The sequence below is a fragment of the Leuciscus leuciscus genome (assembly GCF_965113295.1).
Source record: "Leuciscus leuciscus genome assembly, chromosome: 13".
In the NCBI taxonomy this organism is placed as follows: domain Eukaryota; kingdom Metazoa; phylum Chordata; class Actinopteri; order Cypriniformes; family Leuciscidae; genus Leuciscus; species Leuciscus leuciscus.
The window spans coordinates 23,057,732-23,081,788 of NC_138737.1; the positions used below are offsets into that span (position 1 = coordinate 23,057,732).

The 24,057-nt window shown below is 35.7% G+C and overlaps 1 protein-coding gene across 2 annotated transcripts; it reads right to left on the reverse strand.

Annotated features, from left to right (window-relative positions):
* Window positions 1–554: 554 nt before the first annotated feature.
* Window positions 555–21,650, reverse strand: golga1 (golgin A1). 2 transcript variants are annotated; one of them, XM_082188088.1, is made up of 23 exons: window positions 21,484–21,650; window positions 20,555–20,834; window positions 17,990–18,080; window positions 17,227–17,301; window positions 15,463–15,593; window positions 15,229–15,357; window positions 14,839–15,008; window positions 13,307–13,418; window positions 12,139–12,234; window positions 11,552–11,677; window positions 11,371–11,466; window positions 8,963–9,058; window positions 8,782–8,877; window positions 7,385–7,537; window positions 7,189–7,284; window positions 6,445–6,534; window positions 6,250–6,352; window positions 5,616–5,776; window positions 5,361–5,516; window positions 4,340–4,399; window positions 3,997–4,251; window positions 3,201–3,287; window positions 555–2,153 (listed from the first exon to the last, which is right to left on the reverse strand). In XM_082188088.1, exons 2-23 carry the CDS (start codon window positions 20,678–20,680, stop codon window positions 2,076–2,078), a joined length of 2,583 nt encoding a protein of 860 aa, XP_082044214.1. In that variant the 5' UTR covers window positions 20,681–20,834; window positions 21,484–21,650; the 3' UTR covers window positions 555–2,075. The 2 variants fall into 2 exon arrangements, with proteins under 2 accessions (XP_082044214.1, XP_082044215.1); XM_082188089.1 differs by lacking the exon at window positions 17,227–17,301.
* Window positions 21,651–24,057: the final 2,407 nt, after the last annotated feature.

Here is a 24,057-nt window from a genome sequence, read left to right on the forward strand (position 1 = left end):
ATGAAAAGTTACCCGTTTTTAGTTGAAAACGGTGTCATGTAAACACCCCTAAAGTGCACGTTTTTGAAAGCGATACCGTTACCGTCACTGACGTTTAAACATACCCTAAGTAAAGGCTCATAACTCTTTTCCGTTTTTTTTTTTTTTTGCATACAAGAGAGACTCTGATGCGCATTTAAATACATCATTAATAACTAGTTCAGTTTGGTCTGTGCACACTGCATATCATTTTTAATTCGGCTGTAGAATTCAGTTGTCACTCCTGCAAATTACTGAACTCTGTGTGTATAGAATGGGATTAAGCACTAAAAGGTGAATAAAAAAATAAATAAAATTAGCTGTAGTGTGTACGTGTATTAGTTATAAAGTAACTAATCCATAATCTCTCAAGTGAAACTGAATGCTAATGTTCATCGTTAATTATTGATCTGTTAGTTCTGCTCTGAAATGATTTAGAAAGGCTTTGTCTCATCACTTTCAGATCCACTATTAAAAACACTAAAGTCAGCACTGGTAACCACATAGAAGTACAAATGAGTCTTCTTTAGACTAAGTCACTGAGAAAGATTTCAATTTTTATCAAGTTTTGATATTCCTGACATACCATGAAGTCAAACCAAATTAAGGATGTAGTGATATTTTGCTGAAAGCAGAGGCAATGGATACTGTCGTGATAGCTACAGTATCATAACATCAAAACAAACATGAATAAAGTTGTAGAAAAGTGCATTATGGATCTTCCAATCTCATTCCTAACTGTTCACACACAGGGCATTTTATCTGCATTTTCCAATGGGATTTCAGAGAACCTTCATTTACGGCACAGCAAGTTTTTTGAATCGGCTGATTCAAGCTTTACATAAAACAGAAATTCTTTGGGTTTCTTTTTCTAAAAACAGCAAACACACGTTAAGCATCCCGCAGATATATCCAATGTTGAATTCAGCTATTATTACCAGAAGAGTCTGTCATTTAGAGTGGTTTACCTTACTGCTGATGCTCCTTAAAGTGTTAAAACACACAAAAATTACATCGTTCTGACAGCAAAACACCGGTTCTGACCGAAAACGACTTTGTTTTCACAGGTAAAATGAAAAGATGCTTCTATTGACTTATTCTCAGAGAAATATAAATGCAGTTGACAGTATTTTAGCCTTGAACATTAAGGCTTTAAGTGTACTCAAATGCTTCAATATACACTCAAAACCAAAGTACAATCAAAGCATTCAGTTGTATAAGGCATGCATGCTTGTTTCCTCAGTCTGTGCATATATGCCTCTATATTACAGTTTCAAGCCCACAGTGAAGAATCTCATACACATACACACTCATGAACAGTATTGTGACTAATGCCATGTATATGATGTACAAAAAACATAACTTAAGTATCCACTAATTTATAAATCCTCTTATCACTTATATACAGGTATTCATATATAAATACTTGTATGGAATGTACGTAATTGTAATTTAGACATGAACAAGGCAGATTAAAGTAAGATGCTTCCACATATTCAAAATCACAACATTATATCTTATAACATCCCGTTCCTGATTTTCACTGATGTCCAGTATTGAAGAGAAAAAAGGCCATATTATTGTCTTCATGAGTACCAGTGAAATGGAGTAGAGGATTTGATTGAACCAGTTCAAGCTCAGACTGGTGATACAAAAAAGTAAATGAAAAAAATATTCCTTCTTGTGTTGAAAGATCTTCCTCAGTTGAAGGCTGTTGGAAACAGCAGTGGTAGTTTTTTGAAAGCGGATGAAACTACAGAGTACATGAGTTGAGACGGATGATGTCTTTAACCATTACTTAAAAGATGAAACTCCCCAGGTCACAGAAAGATGATGTTCATAAAGCATTTGTTTTTAGTCCCTGCAATATTTTGAGTGTAAAATGGACAGATTTGTTTTTGTGTCCCATTCTTTAAAGGGCATGAGCTACATAGGAACTGCTGAGGCAGAGATTGAAACTGCAGAGTCTGCAATGGTTCCCTTCGGACGTCAGTAGTTTCCTACCGAGATCAGTCACCGTTCCCTCTTTCACTTTGTCTCAGAGATGTTTTTGTCTCTCAGCTCAAACTTGAGGTTCCTGAGATGGAAGGCCGTATGATTCCTCTGGGTGTGGGCTTGGAACCAAACCACGACATCTGAAACACACACAAAACAGACTTAAATTTGCTGATAGTGCTTCTATCCTTCAAACACACTATTCAGAAATCTGGCCACCTCATTTTGTCAGAGAACAGGACATTTCAGAAAGTGATTAGGAATGCACTGCTATGGAATGTTATACATTTATAAAAAAAAAAATTATATCCATCCATCCAATATTGATATAAAAAAAAACTGAAAGAGGTCACAGTATTTTAAATAAACAATATAACAAATTTAATTTTAAATAAAGCTGAAAAATGTCTTTCACAAAAACATTTTGTAAACATTTTGAGTACAGAAGTGGAGGTGAATAATACATCCCTGATAATATTCTGCTTTTCTGATCATAAAAAAAAAAAAAAAAACTGATGACATGTGACATCGAACCGTTTCAAATAAAAGTCAAACTTCTGTATTAAAAAAAACAACAACGCTTTTATCCAAAATAACTTGCATTGCATTTCAAGTTACACATTTACATTCTTAACAGTTCTTGCTTTCCCTGGGAATCAAACACCACGACCTTCCCGTTGCAAGCGCCAACGCTCTACTACTGTTTGAGCAACAGCAGAGGTTCTCAACCTTTTGTGGGCCAGCGCCCCCTATCCATTATCCAGGTCCCATGAACACCCCCCTTTAAAAAAATCTTGCTTCCAACGCTCCCCGTTGTTCTCTGAATGCCCCCGTTGAGAACCACTAAGCTAAAGGAAAGCATATACACACACACCACAGAGTACCAGTGTACCACAGTGTTCAAACGGGCATCGCGTGTAATGTAGCACAGTGATTTCCAGCTGGGTTGAGCTATAAATACCAGTCTGTGGTGCTATTCCTGACCGTGTCTCTGAGAGCTAATGGTTTGATTCGGTGCGGTGAGCCAGATATCCTGACCCACCTTGTTATCTGCCTTAGCAGAGTGGCCTAGTTAGCTCAAGCGTCCGTAGGAGAACGCTGCCGGGTGTGACAAGGGTTGAAAAGAAAGCAATCTGACTTTCTACATGTCGTCCTCCATCATACTTAGACTTGTTTCTCTTACACACCTTGTACTCCAGTGTCTGTTTGAGCATGTCCTCTTCATCTTTTGTGAAGTGCAGAAGTACTGAAACAGCTCTGATGAGCTGGAAAGCCTGAACAGAGAGAGAGAGGTAACATCTCATTCATTCAAGCATCACTTAAATGTACGCTAGTTTAAAAATCACTGATGCACATACTAACCGGATTGTATTAAGAGGATTATTATGGTAAATAATGTACCGAAAAAACATTTATAGGACAACAAAAGATGATTGGATGTACACTAAAAAAGTTTGGGGTCAGTAAGAATTGTTAATGTTTTGAAAGATGGCTCTTATGCTCACCAAGGCTCCATTCATTTGATTAAAAATACAGTAAAAACTGTAATATAGTGAAATATTATTACAATTTAAATGTTTTTAATATATTTTTATTTATTTATTTGATGGCAAAGCTACATTTTCACCAGCCATTACTCCAGTCTTCAGTGTCACATGATCTTTTAGAAACGGGCTTTTTAAAAGTTGAACTTCTTTTAACTTGAGTGCTGTATTTTTAAATGCATTTAAATGCATCATATATGGAATGGAAAAACACATTCTGTGTGAACAGCCCCTCTGTGCTCAAGAAACATTTCTTATTATTATCACTGTTATTATAATTTTTGCGCATTTAAGTGAAATAGAATATCTTTACTGTCACTTTTGATCAAATTAATGCTATATATATATATATATATATATTGACCCCAAACTTTAGAAAGGTAGTGTACATTGTTTTTTTAAGTAATCTGAACAGGTCGGAAAGCGATCAAGCCCTCACCTCTGCCTCTCTGGATGACATGAACTTCAGAACCACGTGTTTGAGGTACTCAAAGTTGATCTCTCTTGTGTCGGTGAGGTCTGAACTGTTGGTGACTGTGGTGTTGGAGGTGATGGGCGGCAGGCCTGGGGTTTGAGGGAGTCCTGGAGCTAGGGTTGGAGCTGTGGTGGGCATCTGTGTCTCTGTGAGCATCTTATCGGCCGATCTCTCCTGGAGTCTCTCCCTCATCTCAGAGTCAGGATCTGGTTTCAGTTTCTGTTGCATAAACACGTGAGGAAATGTTTGCTGACATGGACTGTTTCATACAGTACACTGACAAATGTATCTGAATAAACACACGAACCAGCTCTTTCTGTAGCGTCCTCTTCAGTTCCGCAAGCCTCTGCTGTAACTGCTTTATTGTCTGACAAAAAAATTAAAAAACATTATCATATATATATATATATATATATATATATAGTAGTATCATGTATATATATAGTATATTGTTTGGTCCCACTTTATATTAAGTGTCTTTAACTACTATGTACTTACATTTAAATTAATCATTTGATACAAATGATTGTATTCATGTTTGTACATTGTACTTAAATTAAAAAAATACCTGCATGTAATTACAGCTGTAATTTATTTCTGTAATTGCATATTTAATAATACCTTTGACCCTTCCCTTACCCCTTAACCCAAATTATAATTAAAATAGGGTAATATTATCGGTGAATATAATTTTTATATTTCAGCAAAGTTGGTTCAAATGTGGAGAAACGTATTACATTTGTAATGAAAATTTTATTAAAACTGTTTTTACATATAGAAGTATATTTTTTTTTTACAGTAATATGTATGAATGATTGGTGCACAATAAAACTAGACATATTAATTAAGGAAACAAATAGGGAATTTTTTTATTTTGTCTTTCAAGACAAGTGCATTTTAAACCACTTAAAACATTCTCCAAATAACTGATGTAATTCATTTAAATAATTTATTGTTGTAAAATTACCATATCTGAATGTTAGCTCCGAAGGCTTCCTCAGCTCTTGAATACACAGTGATACGAACAGTAACAATGGCGTAGGTTTTACCATATAAATTCAAGACTGAGTCCTCATCCTTTGGAAATGCATGCAAAGTTCATTTGCTTTCGTAGCGCATAAAACAGACGAACAACACGAACAAAACTCTTTCAGGCCTCAGCTACAGTGTTTAAGGGTCAAGGTAGATGTAGTTGTAGATGTAGACTTTTGACCTTAAACAGCTAGTTTACTCACAACATGAACGCTAATATCCAAAAAGCATAATAGGGGCACTTTACAATCTCTGCTCTTCTTAGAACTTATACTGATTCATTTCTTTGCTCTCACCTTGTTTTTTTCAGCCATTTGTTGCTCGAGGTCTTTATTGACCGTTTGTAACTGGTCAAGATCACTTGCAGTAATCGTCCCGTTCTGCTCACCATCACACTCGTCTGCATGTGACTGTGCTGTTAATCTCAACACCTCACCCTCCAGATCAGAAACCTGCCACACACAAAGAGATATGTCAATACAAAAACATTATATTTTGAAGACAATGTATCTAACAGCAAGCAGCTCGGGTGGGTAAAAGCACACACTGACCTGGGACTTGTAAGAAGAGAGTTGCTGTGTGTGTGTGAGGACTTCCTGCTGCAGTGATGTCAGCTGAGAGGTGTGTTCTCGTTCTCTCTCCTCAACCTCCAAACGACGAGACTCACACTCAGCCTGCAGAGAAGACAGACTGCTACGGGCTGCCTTCAGCTCTGACACACACAATAAGAAACAGAAACAGACCATTATAAAGCACATAAACGTTCTGAAGATGGCTCTTTTAATAAATTGCTCACACTAATTACCAGTTTAAATCATTTAAACAAAATTCTCAAAGAACCAACCCATTAAATAAGTCAAAGCAGTTACTAAATTAACATCTGACTCACTGAACAACCTTACTTTTGGTCAAGAAGTTAACTGAAGGTGTTTTGTGCTTTTAAGGTTTGAGAATCTTAGTATCATTATCAGAAATTTAGTTTCAAAATCAGTATATATATATATATATATATATATATATAGTAATAATAATAAAAAACAATAAATTAACAAAACATATTTAAATATTTAAAACATTAAAATGTGTAACCAAAACCATTTATTTTATTTTATTAAAATAAACAGCTAAATATGGAGGGGTTGAACCAGTCTCTTTCCTGCTGCCAAAACACATCTGGTCCCTCACCTTCCTTCAATGCGTTTAGTTCTTCCTCCTTTGCCCCTAAATCCTGAGAAAGACGACTCACTTCCTGTTCCGCCTTCTCAAGAGACTCTGTCATTTTGCTGACCTATAAAAGACGACCAATAAATTTATTAAAACAGGTGCATGACTTTATGAGTGAAAACAATTATGCATATTTGAATATGCCAGTGAATGAACCTGCTGTTGGAGTTCTTCCCTCTGTTTTCTGATTTCCTCCAGAGCTTTGGCAATTTCAACGCTGACCGTCTGTCTGCTGCTCAAATCCGCCTGTGACACAAACAGAAACATGTCACACAAATGCTATACTGCTCAGCAACACGACTCAAGCTCACAAAATACCTCTGGAAACATGCACAGTAGGACTGGGCGGTATGACTGACTGGATGGTCAACCAGTAGGGATTATGATGGACTGCTTTATATTATCAGCTGTACTGTCCTTCGGTTTTAACTTGCACTACCTTTCAAAAGTATGGGGGCAGTAAGATTTTTTTTTTTTTTTTTAAAGAAATTAATACTTTTATTCAGCAAAGATGCATTAAATTGATCAAAAGTGACAGTATTTACACATTTCGCATTTCTATTTCAAATAAATGCTGTTCTTTTGAACTTCCTATTCATTAAATAATCCTGGGGGAAATATTATCATGGTTTGCAAAAACTATTATGCCGCACGGCTGTTTTTCAACATTAATAATAATCATGTGACACTGAAGACTGGAGTAATGATGCTGAAAATTCTGCTTTGACAACAAAGGAATAAATTACATTTTAAAATACATTAACGTAGAAAACAGTTATTTTAAATGGTAATTCATTTTTGATCAAATAAAGAGACTTCTTTCAAAATCTTATCGACCCAAACATTTGCATGGTAGTGTTACATAGTGAATCTGTGTGTGCAGATGCAGATGATTCTCACTCTAGACTGCTCGAGTTCAGCTGTCAGTCTCTCTACAGTGCTGTCAATCTCAGCTTTGCTCTTCAACAGTGAGGCCTTTTCCTCCTCCAGCAACCGCTTGAGAGAAAGACACAAACATCACATCAGACAAACCTTTAATAATGTCCCCATGTTAAGTTCATGATAGTCAAAGAAACACGAGTGATGTGTTACACACCAGGTTGTCCTGATGCTTGTTGACCTCGGTTTCTCTCTCTCTCTGTAGTGCAAGAAGTTCCTCCTCCAGCTTGGCTGTTTTCTCCAAGCCTCTCTGTCTCTGTGTCGAGACCTGCTGTTGTAGTCGCTCTCTCTCCTCCGACCACTCCACCTGCTATGGGACCAAAGGTCAAAGGTCAAAACTCTAAGGGATTCACAACAAAGCTGACTTGTAAGACTGAGCTGCCTAACAAGCCCATTTTTTTAATAACCCTAAACACCATAACATAATTTCCTCATCTAATGCTGCCGTCCCAGTATGTATGACAGATTTCTGACAGAAGAGGGCGACATTTCAGCAAAAACAGTTGGTAGTCGTAACAAACCGATGGACAGCACTAAACAGGCTATTGGGACGTTTGGTGAGACTTTGATTGACATAACTTTAACATCATAGGATGTCCTGTTACTTTATCCTCTACAGAAAAAGACCTGGGTGTTACACTCGATTGCAACCTGTCTTTTGAAAATCATATTTCATATGTTACAAAAACAGCCTTTTTCCACCTTAGAAACATTGCTAAGCTACGTAATATGCTATCAGTTTCTGATGCAGAAAAGTTAGTTCATGCATTCATGACCTCGAGACTGGATTACTGTAATGCTTTATTAGCTGGTTGTCCTGCATCCTCAATAAACAAGCTACAGTTAGTCCAAAATGCCGCCGCTAGAGTTCTTACGAGATCAAGAAAATATGATCATATAACACCAATTTTATCATCACTGCATTGGTTACCTATAAAGTTCCGTATTAATTACAAGGTATTGCTACTGACTTATAAAGCCCTAAACGGCTTAGCTCCAGTCTATTTAACGGATCTTCTATCACCCTATAATCCATCGCGCTCTTTAAGATCACTAAATTCAAGGCTTTTGGTCATACCTAGGATATCCAGAACCACCAAAGGAGGGAGAGCATTTTCACATTTGGCTCCAAAACTCTGGAATAGTCTTCCTGATACTGTTCGTTGCTCAGACTCGCTCTCCCAATTTAAAACTAGATTAAAGTCGCATCTCTTCAGCCAGGCATTCATATAATCCTACAGTTCAAACTACAATCCGGCCTCTAGCTCATAAATGCCAGAGGAGAACTGGCCCCCGACTGAGCCTGGGTTCTCCCAAGGTTTTTTTTTTCTCCATTAGGTCACCTGATGGAGTTTTTCGGTTGCTTGCCACTGTTGCCTTTGGCTTGCTCAGTTGGGGATATTTTGGGGATATTTAATTAAATTTTATCAATCAATAAATTCCTCTTGAAACAAACTTTGTTGTATTATTTTAATTTAATACTGTGAAGCTGCTTTGATACAATCTGTATTGTGAAAAGCGCTATACAAATAAACTTGACTTGACATAATGTACCAGTTTTCCTGTGTGCGTTTCACTGTCTTCAAGTTGCTGTTGCAGACTCTTCATCTTCTCAGCGCAGTCAGCCAGCCTCTGCTCCAGTTCTGAGATCTGACAGAACACATTCACATCATTCAGATCAATCAGCCACGGTCATGTGATGTGTGGGTTAAATGGAGAATCGCAGTGCTCTCACCTGTGCGTCTGTCCTCTCTTTGTAAGCCCTGGATGAATCGTCTTTGTGCTTGACCAGAGTCTGCAGATCTGTGATGCTGGCTTTCTGTCGAGAGATCTGGAAACAAATGAGAAAGAGGAATTCTCTCACTAATAGCTGTATGAAACAATACAGTATGGCAGCACTAAGCACTGAACAGTACAGTACAGTGAATCGGTTTGATTCACAAACCATAGATGTTTGACTCCATTCAAAATGGTTTTTGCAAATTCAATTTGATTCAATCAACAATAAAATATGATTTGAATAATAATTAAATTCTGTATTTGGATACTTTAAATACATTCTACATTACCGTTAAAAAGTTTTGGTGTTAGTAAGACTTTTTTTTGAACAACATTAATACTTTACATTAATAATACACATTAAATTGATCAAAAGTGAAAGTAAAGACATTTATAATGTTATAAAGATTTCAAATAAATGCTTTTCTTTTGAAGTTTCGATTGATCTAAGAATCCTGGGGGGAAAAATGTTTCACGGTTTCCACAAAAATATTAAGCAGCCCAGCTGTTTTCAACAGTGATAACAATCATTTCTTGAGCAACATATTATAATGATTTCTGAAGGATCATGTGACACTGAAGACTGGAGTAATGATGCTGAAAATTCAGCTTTGAAATCACAGGAATCAATTACATTTGAAAATATATTCAAATAGAAAACAGTTACAATAAATTGCAATAATATTTCAAATCTTACTTTTTTTACTTTTTGATCAAATTAATGCTTCTATCAAAAACATTTTAAATGGTGGTGTATAAAGTGTCATTAATATAGTACAATAACGAATACAAAGTAAAGATGTTTACTGAACCAAAAGCAACATTTAAAGGTGCTCTAAGCGATGTTGGGTGACGTCACTTCTTGTTGACGTTCGAAGTATTGTCAAACAAAACTAAGGCTAGCTCGACCCTCCCTCCTCCTCATCCCGTCCCCTCCCCCTCCCCCTCCCTTCCGTACTTCCTTCTTACAGTTATTTGTTCATCGAAACGTTGTCTCTTTGGTCGCGTGTCGGCCATATCAAAATTCAAGAGAATATAATTCTAACGTTAGTCGTTGTCGTTGTCTAGGACATCTCTCCTCCAGCTAACTTTCCTCTTCATGCTTCTCTCTCCTCCACACCCCCCTTCATGTGCACGTGCACTAACCCCCCAACCCCCACCCCCAAATCATTCTTGTCGGTTATTGGCTGGAACACTGTTTGTTATGTTTCGTGGTCCAGGCTGGGCCAGTTTGTTTTTCTTGCCGTTTGTGGCGCCTGGGCTGTCTACAGAGACCGTGTTTTTTTTACAGTGTGTTCAGGGGACAGGCAGCTAGCGGATAGTGAGGAGATGTTTGCTGTATGTGACAAAAACAAATTCGGCCTAAAAAACGTATGACATCGCTTAGAGCACCTTTAACCCTTTCACACGTAAGTTTAAAATATTCTGGCTGACCCCCCAGCGTGAGTTTTTCAAGGCGACCGTTATTTAGAATGCGTCACTTTATGGTTTCCATGGTGACGCGTCATTGCTTGTCACGTGACACACCGCAGCAACAACAGAGCTGAATGAATGATGATCTGCTTTTATGTAATTTTTCCTTTTTTATTCAAAATATTCACAAATTTGTTTGATATGGCATGAAATATCTGATATTCCGATTGTCAAATATATGCAAGTGGAAGTGTTTTGTTGTTTAAACACCTTTATAACGATCGCGTTAGTTGAGCTGTATGCGCGATGGGCGCCGCCATCTTAGTTTGTGCCGCAGACGCAGTTCAGAGAATCGGATCTGTTGGATTTACAACACGTGAATTCATCCACTTCTCCCGAAATACATAAAAGTAAGTGGCAGGTGAACTGGGAGAAGAATAGAGTAAACTTTAAAGTTACTTACACAATGTGTATCTGATATGAATAAAACTCATTTTAATGGAAAGGATTATTATTGCCTCTTCCTTTGACATCAGTGTGTATTTTACAAACTCTAAATGTATTGTTTTTTAAGTACTTATATGTCTGAAACCTAAAATAAACATTATGTGGTTGAAAACACTGAAAAGTTGTGATGTATGACAGCTCTGAGCGCACCTGTCTCTGGCTCAGCGCCAGCCAACGCGCGAAAGCACATTTGAATTTAGCAGTTGATCACGTGATGCACTGACCGTTCTAATCACACCGGTGTGATCGTACGCTCCAGGGACCAGCCTAGACTGATCACACCGGTGTGATCGTACGTGCGAAAGGGTTAAGGAAACACATTAACAGGCTATTTTATTTTTGTAAAGATTGTACTTATTTAAATTACTTTTCCCGGCCTGAAAATCAATTTTAAAAATGACATGTAATAATGTAGAGCATTGATGAGGTTAGATGCTGTGTTACCTGGGCCTCCAGTGAACTGACTGCTGTGGTGTGATTTGTTCTCGTCTCCAGTAACTGACCTCTGGCCTCCTCTAACCTCTGCTCTAATGCAGACTTCTAAACAAACAAACAAAAAATGCGGATATTAGATGACTGAAACTGCAGTAAGATGAGAGGCATGTATAAACACGTGTCCTCTGACCTCTTTCAGCAGTTCCTGTAAGTGTTCATCCTGAGAGTAGTTTGCTTCTAGTCTTCTCTCTAAGGAGGCGGCCTTCTCCTGCAGATCAGCCAATAGACGCTCTCGCTCCTCTTCTGTCACTGCAACCTGACCAATCACAGTATGGTATGAAGAGTTATACCAAAGTGACAAAGAAATAGAGAGTTGCAAATAGGTCAATCCATTCACACACACTATATATATATAACTTGGCATCAGGGCTTAGGAACAGGGCATATTTTTGGGTCCAAAAACAGCTATATGCAGTGCAATGAAAGGGAATAAAGCCCAAGGGTGTCAAGATGCATTGTTTAAACTATCTTTACTTTGACACTCTGTCTAAAAAACAAATTGGATATAAAATGGATCGGGATGGAAAGCAGACAAATGTAATTTGCATTTATAGTTTATTCTGATGTAATATTATAACCTACAGGTTTTGATCGGATGCCACTCACATGTGAGTCTGAACAATTTATCACATTCTCAGACAGTAATTTTCACGTGCAAATGCGAGTAAATACTTTACATTATTAGTATCAAGGAATTCTTTGTTGAGTCAATCAGACCTTGTTCTTGTGCTGCTCATGCTGTAGCTTTAGCTTATTGTGTTCAGACTGGAGGTGCTCCATTGAATTCTCTAGTACATTTGCATTGCTTTGTGCCTGGAGAGCAAAAGAAACAATAGAATGTGGCAATGATTATTATTATACCATTCAAGGAAAATTTAAAACATATTCCAGTTTCTTTAAACAGTGAGTTTATGGTTACGTTAGGAACAATTTATGCAAGTGAAAGCAAGGGTTTAAATATTTCTACAACAGATTATTTTAGAGTTGTTTTTTTATAAATGTAATAAATTATCAGTTTTTTTTAAATATTAGTCAAGATTTGTCACGATGCAATTACTGCTTGATATTTATATAAAAAAAAAAATTATACAAGAGATATAAACTGTCAGCAATAAAATAAAGACCAAACACAAGCAATAGAAGAAATAAAAAAAATAAAAAATGCAAATATTGTAGATAATTCAGTAATTGGTTTTAATAATAATAAAAAAATACAAATTTATTAAAGGGTTAAATTAGTACATCCAAAAATGAAAATGATCCCATGATTTACTCACCCACAAGCAATTCTAGGTGTGTATGACTTTCTTCTTTTAGTAAAACACAAGTGGAGTGATATATCCTGGCTCTTCCAAGCTTTATAATGGGAGTGAAAAGAACCTGAGTTGCGTCAAGTCAAAGGTCACTCTTCTGCCAGAACTAGACTCGGGTACGGCCGTTACCGGAAGCCAGTGATTATAGTTTATAGAGTTATAAATATGGATATTTCTCTTAACGCATCGCTTCGCTTCAGAAGGCCTTTATTAACCCCCTGGAGCCATATGGATTACTTTTATGATGGATGGATGGAGTTCAAAAACTTTTTTAATATAACTCTGATTGTGTTTGGCTGAAAGAAGAAATTCATATACACCTGGGATGGCTCGAGGGTGAGTACATGGGGTAATTAAATTTTTTGGGTGAACACCATAAGCAATGCGATTTTAAGCACACCATAAGCAATGTTATAACACTGTTATAAATGCATAAATATAATGCATAAATAAAAGTGAAAGAAATGAAAACACTTATATGGGAGTGGTGACTATATGCTCCCAAAAGTAACCTTCTTGGCTTCTGAGTGTCATCTGTGTTGATGAAGAGCTGAAAGTTGTCAAGTGCCCACCTTCTGGAAATCCTGCGAGACCTGCTCGATGAGCTGCTGTAACTCCTGCTCTCTCCTCTCCAGATCCACAACCCTCCTCTCAGCCTCCGCTCTCTCACTCAACAACTCATCCCTGAGAGAGACAAAATAGAAAAACTGAAATAAATAAGCAAACTCCACAGATGTACAGAGTAATCTGACTGCAATCGCTTTTTCAGAAGGAAGCCTTGAAAGTGGTTATTTGTTTAATGAATATTTCAACACTCTTTGAAACATTTCATCCTGTTCCAAATATCTTGAAATAGGAATGAATCAGGGTGATTGAGCTAGATGACCTAGATTTAAAATCTTTAAAATTATATTTTTGTTGAGACTGCCACATTCTGTTCCATTTTGTTGCCCAGCTTATGCAAATGTGTGGTTTTGCACACTTAAGTCTGAAGAACATTGGCTATGTTTACATGCACAACTTTTGTTTCAATCGGACTGAATTCATTCCGATTGATGAATCTGAATGAAGTGTTTACATGAATGCTAAACGTGTGATTGGGTTGATGTGCGTAGATTTTTTGACATGTGCACACTGCACGAATAGATAGAGTTTCCCGCTGTTTGTGCATAATAACCATTCTCATACATCGGTTCTTTATTTGTTTTAAACAACAGATTTTATATTTATCCATTTCTGGTCGTAATTTGGAGACAATGACATATGAAGCGTTGTGCCGTGCTGTTTATATTTATCAAGCAGGAAAAATGCTCAAATATTTGTTGTTGGAGACAATAAATGTGCCATATGTGGAATTGTAAACGTACAAGTATTTTATGAAAGTGACCATTTATAATGGGGTAATCAAAAACAGGCTAATATAATTAGTTTGTGCTTTTGTTTTTATTTTCATTTTTTAGTTTAGCCTTTAGTCAATTTCAGAACAAAAGCATTATTTTTGTTTTTAGATTGTAATGTTACAATGTTAGAATGTAATGTGATTTTAACCACCTTTTTGCACATAATATATTGCATAGCCTACATTACATTCATTATTTGTTTCCATATCCTTCAATATCAACATTGTTTGTAGGATATCATTAGGCAGGATGTGAAATAACATTTTTTTTTTATAAATACAGATTTTCTTTATCCAAATAGAAAAACGTAGAAAGTACTGAGATATATATTGTATATCGCCATTTAACCAAAAAATACAGATATATGATTTTTTTGGCCATATCGCCAGGCCCTAACGTCATTGCACATGTGCAGTCCTTTCAGTTTCGGTTTTCAATCCGATCAAGTGTTTACATGTCCTCTCGATCGGATTAGAAAAGGAATAAACCACCCCTTTCAATCCGATAGAAATTTCATTCGTATCGAGCTCAATCGGATCGATTAAAGTGTTTACATGAAGGCTTTTCTGTCCATTTGAGCCGTCAATCCGATAACAAACGGATTATTTGGTTGTTTTTGCATTGATCTTTGATAAAATGAAGTCAAACCTTATTTTACATTCTCACAATTTGGAAGTCAAGTTCTCCTGTGCTTCCTCACACACCTTTGAGCCTGTAGCTGTGAGTTGATCCTGCACATCTCCTCATATTCCTCTCCCAGCTCGTACAGTTTGTCTTGGGTTTGGCTCAGGGTCAGTCTCGCTGTGTTCAGCTCCTCTCCTCTCAATCTGAGCTCTTTCTCCCGATGACTCAGCTGTTCCTCTCGCTTCAGCAGCTGCAGAAGAAATGCCCACTAACGAATTTGTTCTTGTTGTCTATTGAGTTTTCTGACACAGCTTGGTGTTAGAATAAATATTCCTTTAACTTGGAAATGCATCAGTATACAAATGATTGTTGAATGCAGAAATGTAGGAAGGTGATGTGTATCATTTTGCGAACTATGCTTTTTTGCAATATACAACTAATAAAGAATACACAAGGTTGACTGTGCTGACCATATGTTTGACTTTAGCCAGTTCCTGCTGCTGAAAGCCCTCCAGTTCATCCAGATCATCTCTCTTCTGAAACAGACTTAAACTCTGCTCTGTCATCTCGTCTAACCGAGCGGTCAGTGACAACTTCTCCTGTTTGAGAGAAAGAGGACAAAGCAATTATGAATTATTAGTATATTAGACTTACAAAACACTAATTAGAGCGACTTTATCCAATATGTCACAAAGCATCTTAACCTGCTCTAGTGAAGCCAGCTTTTCCATCCACTCCTGGTCCTTCTTCTCTAACGCTAAGGCCATTCCTTCTGCCATCTTGGCTCTGTTAGACTGAAAAGCTTCGTTCTGGTCCTGAAGTTTGCGCATGGATGCTGGATGAAAACAAAAACAAGTCAAAAGCTTAAATTTTTCCGAAATCCTTCTTAGAGAAATAATCCAGATCATTTTCAACATAATGCCTACGGGCCGCATCTGTGGCGAACAGTCCGTTTCAGAAGACAATTTTTACAGTTAATACACTTATAATGGAAGCTTAGCAGAAAAGAGGTCTGTAGGGTTTAAAAGCAGAAATTTGCAGCTCGTATTTTTGTTAAAGCACATAAATTGGTTATTCAGCAATCTAAATGTTTGTAAGTAACCCGGGAATATTCCTGTGACTCTAAATACAGCTTTAAACAGACATAACATTATAACTCAGTGGTTAAGTGTTATCACAGATGTTAGACATATGTAAAATAAATGTGTTACATATCAATACATAATGTATTAATTTTGTTACCTTTGTTAGTGTTGCATTAAATGTTATTAGAGACAAAACTACACACTTTCATTAAATGAAATGTAAAGAACAACAACATTGCTTAATTTCCAGACGTCCTTGGTAGTAAAGCTGTAAAACACATTGTTAGTACATGCATTTATTTGTACTCAATTGTTTTATTCAATTTGTTCAATTCAGTGCATTTATCCTCTTAATTTGGGTCTATAAATGGGATCTGTGCTTTCAGATCATGACGTTTCAGAGTGAAACAGCATCTTATATTACCTTGTTATAGGCACGATCTACAATTTGCTGAAAAAATCATGTCATAAAAAGTGGCAAAGGACTTTTCTCTATAGGTTTCACCTTTAAAACTCAGATGACGTGAAAGACACATATTTCCTAGGCACTGAAAACTCCCAAAGCAAGAGGTTTCAGGTTAAAGTCAAGCTCCACCAACAGCATTTGCGGCATATTATTGATTAATTTACCAAAAGGAATCATTGACTAATCCCTCAGCTTTTTTAAACAAAGAAAAAATTGCATGATTACAGTAACAAATGGTATTATATTAATATATTGTTGTTATAGTTTAATAATTTGTTTTTATTATTATTATTAATGACTAGCGTGATATAATCACTTACTGACCTTATCTTTGTAAAGTTACATCAGATGTTTATCTACCCAAATAAGTATTCACTTAATTAACCTTGCAAATTGTTTTTTTTGAGAATCATTTCTGAGATTTTTTTCACACTAACATACAACCTGATATCATTCCAATTTATTGTATTGTTTGTAGAGCTAGCAAGTGTCAACCATCACATCAAGTCTCATGCCATTTAGATATTTTTTTATTTATTTCAGCAAATGTCATTTGGGGTCAAAAAGACCCCGAATAGCTTAAAAAGGTTAAACAACTTAGGGTAGAAATAATTTTCTGTGGTAATGTTCATGATTGCAAATGCTGTTGATAGAGTTTAACTCTAATAAAACCCAGACCAAGAGGTTTGTGATAAAACAATTGATATAAAACAAGTGAATAAACCGTTTAACGGTCTTCTTTTTTTCTTTGGTTTCTGATCAAGAACCAACCTTACTTGTCTATAAGTTGATAATGTATAGCCAGAATGCATGTTGTGTATGTGTAAAAGCATCGGACAAACAAATGGGAAAGGAGTAGAGGAGAGAAAGCCAAAAGAAGGAAGAGGTGAAAATGGGAGGAAAAGAACGGTACGTACAATCCTGATACTTCTCTAATGCAATCTCAAGCTTCTCCTTGGTCTTCTGCATTAGCCGAAGCTGCTCAGCGTAGTCTAGGGTTGGGGAATGGGTTACCCACACACACAAACACACGACCGGAGGGAGGCAGAGGAGGATGAGGGGAGGATCACGGGTAGGGGAGGGAGGAGGAGGGATAAAAACAGGGACGAGAAAACAAAGGGATAAACATGATTGAGAAGATAAACAAATGGAGGGAAAAACAGAATGATTTTCTGAGATGAGAAAACCAAACTGACTGTGAGGCTGTGCAATGACAGCTACCTTTCACTGCTGACCTTTGACCTTTAAACTAATACATCATCCCTGATCAGGTCAATAATGCAATCATCTTATCTAGCACAGCTCATTTAGGGTTAAAGCAGTTTCTAGATCAGGCTATGTGTAACTGCATACCATGGCAGGCTGATAGTGAGAGCCAGGTATCTATTATTCATGCTGATTTTTCCAGTCATTTGCATTCATTGAGATTCATTGGTTGGCAAATCTGTCAAATGCTATGTGCTTTAAACAGTTCCATTGTGGCAAAAGGTATAAAAGGTTTAAAGGTATCCGAATACAGACTGAAATAGATAAGACCACGTAAGAGTTACAGGTGAGAAGAGTGTAAAAATAACAGCCTGCATCTTAGATTTTGTTACGATGGCCTTTTGTATTTTTTCCCGTTTCAATCTCTTTCTCATGTGTGTTCACGTGAGTTTCACTGTATTGTGTTGACAATACCTGAGAGTTTGGCCTCCAGCTTTCGTATCTGATCGTTTCTGCGCTGAATCTGAGAAGAGGCGTCATCTCTGGAGCTGCTGCCATCAGACGCCTGAAAGCGAAAGATATAGATGAAGAGACATTTATCATCCTAGTAGCACCATAGAAATAGACTAGGAATGCATCAATATTAAAGAAGTAAAACTGTGAAAATAAAACTTGTAGCTGTAGTTTGCCTTTTTTTTTTTGCCAAATAATTTAAAATATTTCCTCATATTTGGTGGTTTAATTGAATTTGTATCAGCCTTTCACTACTGTATATCATATCATATGTAGCATAGTAAAAAAAACGAAATAATTTATAATCTCTCCCCTTTAAGGGACTTATATATGTGATTAATAACACCATCCCATTTACTAATGCTGATTAGTATTATTTATTATTTATGGTTTTACCATTTAATACTGATTACCGATTATATAATATTTATAGTATGTTTTAGTATTATTTCAAATGCTATGGCCAATAACTGATAAATGTCTAATATTAAAATATTTATAATATTGTTTGTAAAATGTAATAAAACACACTAAAAATAATATCAACACTTTTAAAATGCAAGTGAATGTAAGCAACAAACAAAATTTTAAAAACAGTTGCACCAAGAAAAATGTATGTGTATATATTTATATATAATTTTTAAACACTGATAAATATATATCATTTAAACAGTTTTAAACATTGTACTGTATATACTGTATATAGTACAGTACATTTTTTTATTTTTTTTGAGATTTGCTAAAGATTACATTTAGCAGTGGGAATGAGCATGAACAATTAAATATACAAATTAGACAATTAATTCGAAAAATACAAAATACTATTATCTGAGGGAAAAAAAACAACAATATAATTGCACATCCTTGATAAGAACTATATAATTGAAAAAGGAGAAACCCTTAAACTGAGCACACATGCAGAATCATTTAGGTGTTCACTATAATAATTAAAACATTTGCATGGTCCTTTGGGTCCAAACCCATCAGTTTCTCTCAATAAAACACCTATAAGGGGTGGCTTTGATTTCGACTCTCATTCTCCATCAAGCCTGAAGGCTGCAGCTTTAATTATTTAGGGCGAAAGACAACCTAACCCTAAGTGTGTTGCCATTAATTGCTAGAGGACAAGAGTGTCAGGTTACACTGGTTTGTCAAAGCATGTGATATTATTTAGCACTTTCTATAACACCACTGGTTTCCCAAGCAGCATAGCACAGCCCTCTAGTACTAACCTTACAAGCACACTAGCAGGTTCCTCATGTAGAGCAGTGTGCAAACACAGCCGGAACACAGTCATATGACTATCTCTAGAATGGATGCTGTGGATAAGCCAGTTATTTGAAACAGGAATAACGATCATGCTGTTTTGCTAGGGCAGTTCTGCTTTTGTCCACCAATCAAAATGTGTCAGCTGGCACTTTACTAGACTTGGAAGTACACTTGGAAAATGGTTTTGGTTTAGAATTAAAAACAATTTTATTATAATATATTTAATATTTTTTAGGGGGGGGATATTTTTCGCCATACAGACAAGCCTAAGAGAAACATACTGTAGCATTAGGGTTATTGCATATTTATTTCCATTTGATCCAAAATCAGAATAAGCCAAGATTATACCCTTCGTAAGTTTTGGGTCAGTAAGATTTTTTGGTTACACTTTATTTTAAGGTGCCATTGTTACCATGTAATTATATATAGTATTTATAAAATATTTATATAATTTATATTTATAATATATAAATATTACTGTATATAATTATTAACTAATGGGTAATATTAATTAACAACATGTACTTACTATAGGTTTAGGGTAGAATTAGGGTTAGGTTGAGGGTTAGTTGCATGTAATTATGCATCATTTACTGTTATTACTTGGTAAGTACATGTAACATATGTAACAGACACTGCAAATTAAAGTTTTACTTTTTTTATAAATAAATACTGTCATTCAACAAGGATGCATTCATTTTTTTCAAAAATGACAATAAAAGACAAAATATTTCTATTTCAAATAAATGCTGTTATTTTTTACTTTCTATTCATCAAAAAAGTATCTAAAGAAAGTATCATAGTCTTCAAAATAAAAATAAGCAAAACATTGATAAGAAGAAATCAGCTTATTAGAATAATTGCTGAGGGATAATGTGACACTGAAGACTGGAAAACTCAGCTTTGCTATCACAGGAATAAATCATATTTTCAAATATATTAAAATAGAAAATTGTTATTTTAAATTGTAATAATATTTCACAATACAACTACTTTTACTGTATTTATAAACAAATAAATGTAGCCTTAGTGAGCATAAGAGACTTTTTAAAACCTATTATTATTATTGTATCAACATTATAAAAGTTTAATACATTATTGTTTGGCAGTAATTTGGTTGTAGGCAGTAATATCTCATAATAATTTTTTTCTTAATTTTGTAACCGACCAAGCAACTTAATTGATCTACACACCACAAAGGTTTATAATTGCATGATGAAGATATGAGATCGCAAAAAAAGAGAAGGATCTACTCACAAAGTCATCCCCTGAATCTGCGCCCACAGAAGTGATGGACTCTTTGCTCATGGAGCGAGGGATGCGGCCTGAACGAGGGGCAGCGGCGCCTTCCTCTGCCAGCTTCTTCTTCAACTTTGCAAACATCTCAGTAGTGTAGATGTAGCCTATAGCCGTGTGTGTGAAGCAATGTTTTGAATGACTCTCTCTCGAGACGCTTTAGGGTGTTCGTAACGCAGAACGGGTTATATCCCCGGCATACGCAGAACTCATTCTGGGGTTACTCTCTGCTGCCTTGACTCTGTGGAGACAATCACAACACTACAATTACATTAGCAGAAGAAATCCACTACACTAATACAATCAAACAAGGCTTTTAAACAGCAGATACTTGAATAAAATGAGTCTCCTGTGCTTGAAACCTGCATTCTAAGAGTGAATTGTTTAGTATACAACACTGTCTAGTGTACATCTGTGCCTGTGTATTATGATGATACACCGGTTTTTCTAGTAGTGGCATATCAAAATAGTACTTCACTTATATTGACACTCGACTTAAGAATTATTTAAAGCAGATGCATTGTTTTCAAGCAAAACATCGGCAATACAGTAGAGTTAAATACAAATATCAATTCATAAAACCAAATTCTGCTACTGCGGTTCAATGTTTTAGAATAGACTACACGAGCAAAAAGACTCAATGTTGACTTTGCTTGATATGCTACAGTGTAGTAAGCTAACCAGTGTCAGGTTTAATAATGACACGTAAGCTTGATGTCAAAACAATTCATCCATCACATGCTGACAGTGCATGACAACATCTAATTTAAACTGTCAAATAAAAAACGTAAAGCGGAGAAATAAGAGATAAATAGTAAACAGAGCTAGCAGATGTTAGCGCTCGTGCATCTTCCTTACTAATCCAACAAAACATACAAGCGTGAACCTACCGTAACACCTCCATAAACTCTGAAAGAACTGATGTTTATTGTGATGGAAGTGCACGTTTAACGCAAATATTTTTTTTTCCAGTCGTTACATCTGTGTGCTGTTTATGTCGGGGCTAGCAACTGGCTAGTGGCTAACTAACTTCACCACGTAATCTCCAGTCACCAGAATTCTGATGACGTTCCAGGAACAAGTTGGCGATTGTGCCCCGCGCTGATTGGACGACCACAGGAGAGAGGCGTGGCTACATGTTCGCGTGATTTTATGTCAAACATGAAAGCTGTCAGATGTAGCATTGCTACATTAGACGCATAATATTATTAAAACTTATAATGACATATTATTTTTAAATAATAATTATTGATTGTACGATTTTAACTAAATAACCTACACTCTGATGTTCCGCAACAATGAAAGATTAACTATTTTTTTTACACATATTTATGTTAAATGCATGCTTTCCTTAAAAAAAAAAGAAGCCCCAAATGAAGATCCCTGCTATAAATCACTTTGTTGTGAATATAATATTGAATATATGAATATAAATCTAAAGAAGAGAGTAATTACATTCCTATATAAAATATACAATGAATATGAATGTAGGCCTATAGGGGAATTATCAAAAACTCACTTTTAATATAAAATGTCTGGAAAGACCATATGAATTTATAGGTGACTTTGATTTAAACGAATATGAATTTATAGGTGATCTAAACACTAACAGCAGCATTTCAAACAAACCTCAAATGACAGTAATAAACAAAAGAAGGAAAGATAATAAAACAATAAATTATTTATTTATGTATTTATTTATTTATAAATAAGACATTCAAGATCTGCAGATGAGGGCTGAAGGTTTTTTGACAGCTTACAGTTTCCCATTTGCATACTCCGCACCATGTCCTTTAAAATGATTCTCATGTGGGTTGTGTAATGTGGACTGTTTTGGCCCTCATATCTCTTGTTGGCCCATGCCTGTTACACATGAGTATTCTGAGAAATAGCACTGTCCTCCAGCAGATGTTTCTGTTAACATTGTGCATAATTTGGAACACTTTTAATTGTTTTATTATAATAATCACAACCTTTCAGTTCTAAATATTTCAAAAACAAATAAAAGTTGTTTCAATCAAGGACAGAAATATTTATAAATAGCTTTGTTTGGAGAATTACTATTTCGAAAACCCCTATAGGCCTATTATTGTGTCTCAGTCAATTATCAATTCTACATGTATATTGAATTTCAATAGGCTATCTATCACTGTTTTATAAATGATCTAAAATCTAAAGAAAAAAAAAATATATATGAAGAGTTCAGATGCAAAAGCCTCTAAGTGCCACCAGAGATTGCTTTTGACATGAATCTTCAATAAGAAAAAAAGAGAGAGTACAAAACAAAAATGTGGGTGAAGGGGTAGGGGCGGGGGTGATATATTATATAAATGTAAACCTATACAAATTTAAATAGGTGGCCTAACATTAAGTGACAATTTACATATCTAGAAATAGCCTCCCACCATCACCCCCGCCCCTTCACCCACATTTTTGTTTTGTACTCTCTCTTTTTTTCTTATTGAAGATTCATGTCAAAAGCAATCTCTGGTTACCTCAGAAACATTTACACTGGCCGACTCCAAAAGAAAGCCAGTTGTATTATAAAGGATCCCACTCACCCTGGACATCCCCTGTTCTCCCCCATGCCCTCTGGAAAGAGATATAGGCTAATCAAAACAAAAACTAGCAGATTACAAAAGGTTTGTCCCACAGGCAGTCAAATGAAAATGTCCCTCCTTTCACTTCCAAATACTATGGTGCAATAAACCTGCCTCTCGAACTACAATACACCTTCCCCAACCAACACACTCCATATGTGCACTATATTGACATGTTGTTATATTGACACAGAACACACACACACAAATATATAAATATATATAAATACATACAGTACATAGGCCTACATATAGATATGTATCTCTACATATATTGTCATAATTATAGTAAATAGCATATGTCGATACCACATAGCCTATTGTTACAGCACTATAATGTTTTTTTGCACAAAGTATACCTCACTGTCTTATATTTATGCTTTTTATATTTTTGCCAATCATTGTGAGCTGCTAAACAGTCTTTCGTTGTTTTAATGACAACGGCAATAAAGATCTATTCTATTCTATTCTATTCTATTCTATTCTATTCTATTCTATTCTATTCTATTCTATTCTATTCTATTCTATTCTATTCTATTGGCAAGGCAAGGCAAGTTTATTTATATAGAACATTTCATACAAATAAAATAAAATAAAATACAGTACAGTACAAACAGTCGGATGAACAGTGCCACTATTCAATTCATTTCTATTCTATTCTATTCTATTCTATTCTATTCTATTCTATTCTATTCTATTCTATTCTATTCTATTCTATTCTATTCTATTCTATTCTATTCTATTCTATTCTATTCTATTCTGTCTCCACCTGTACAATGTCACTGCTCACTGCCAGAGCCCCAGGTGTTCGTCCACACATGCGTGAGATGTCCGTATGGATGTTGGCCTTCACCTTGATGAGGT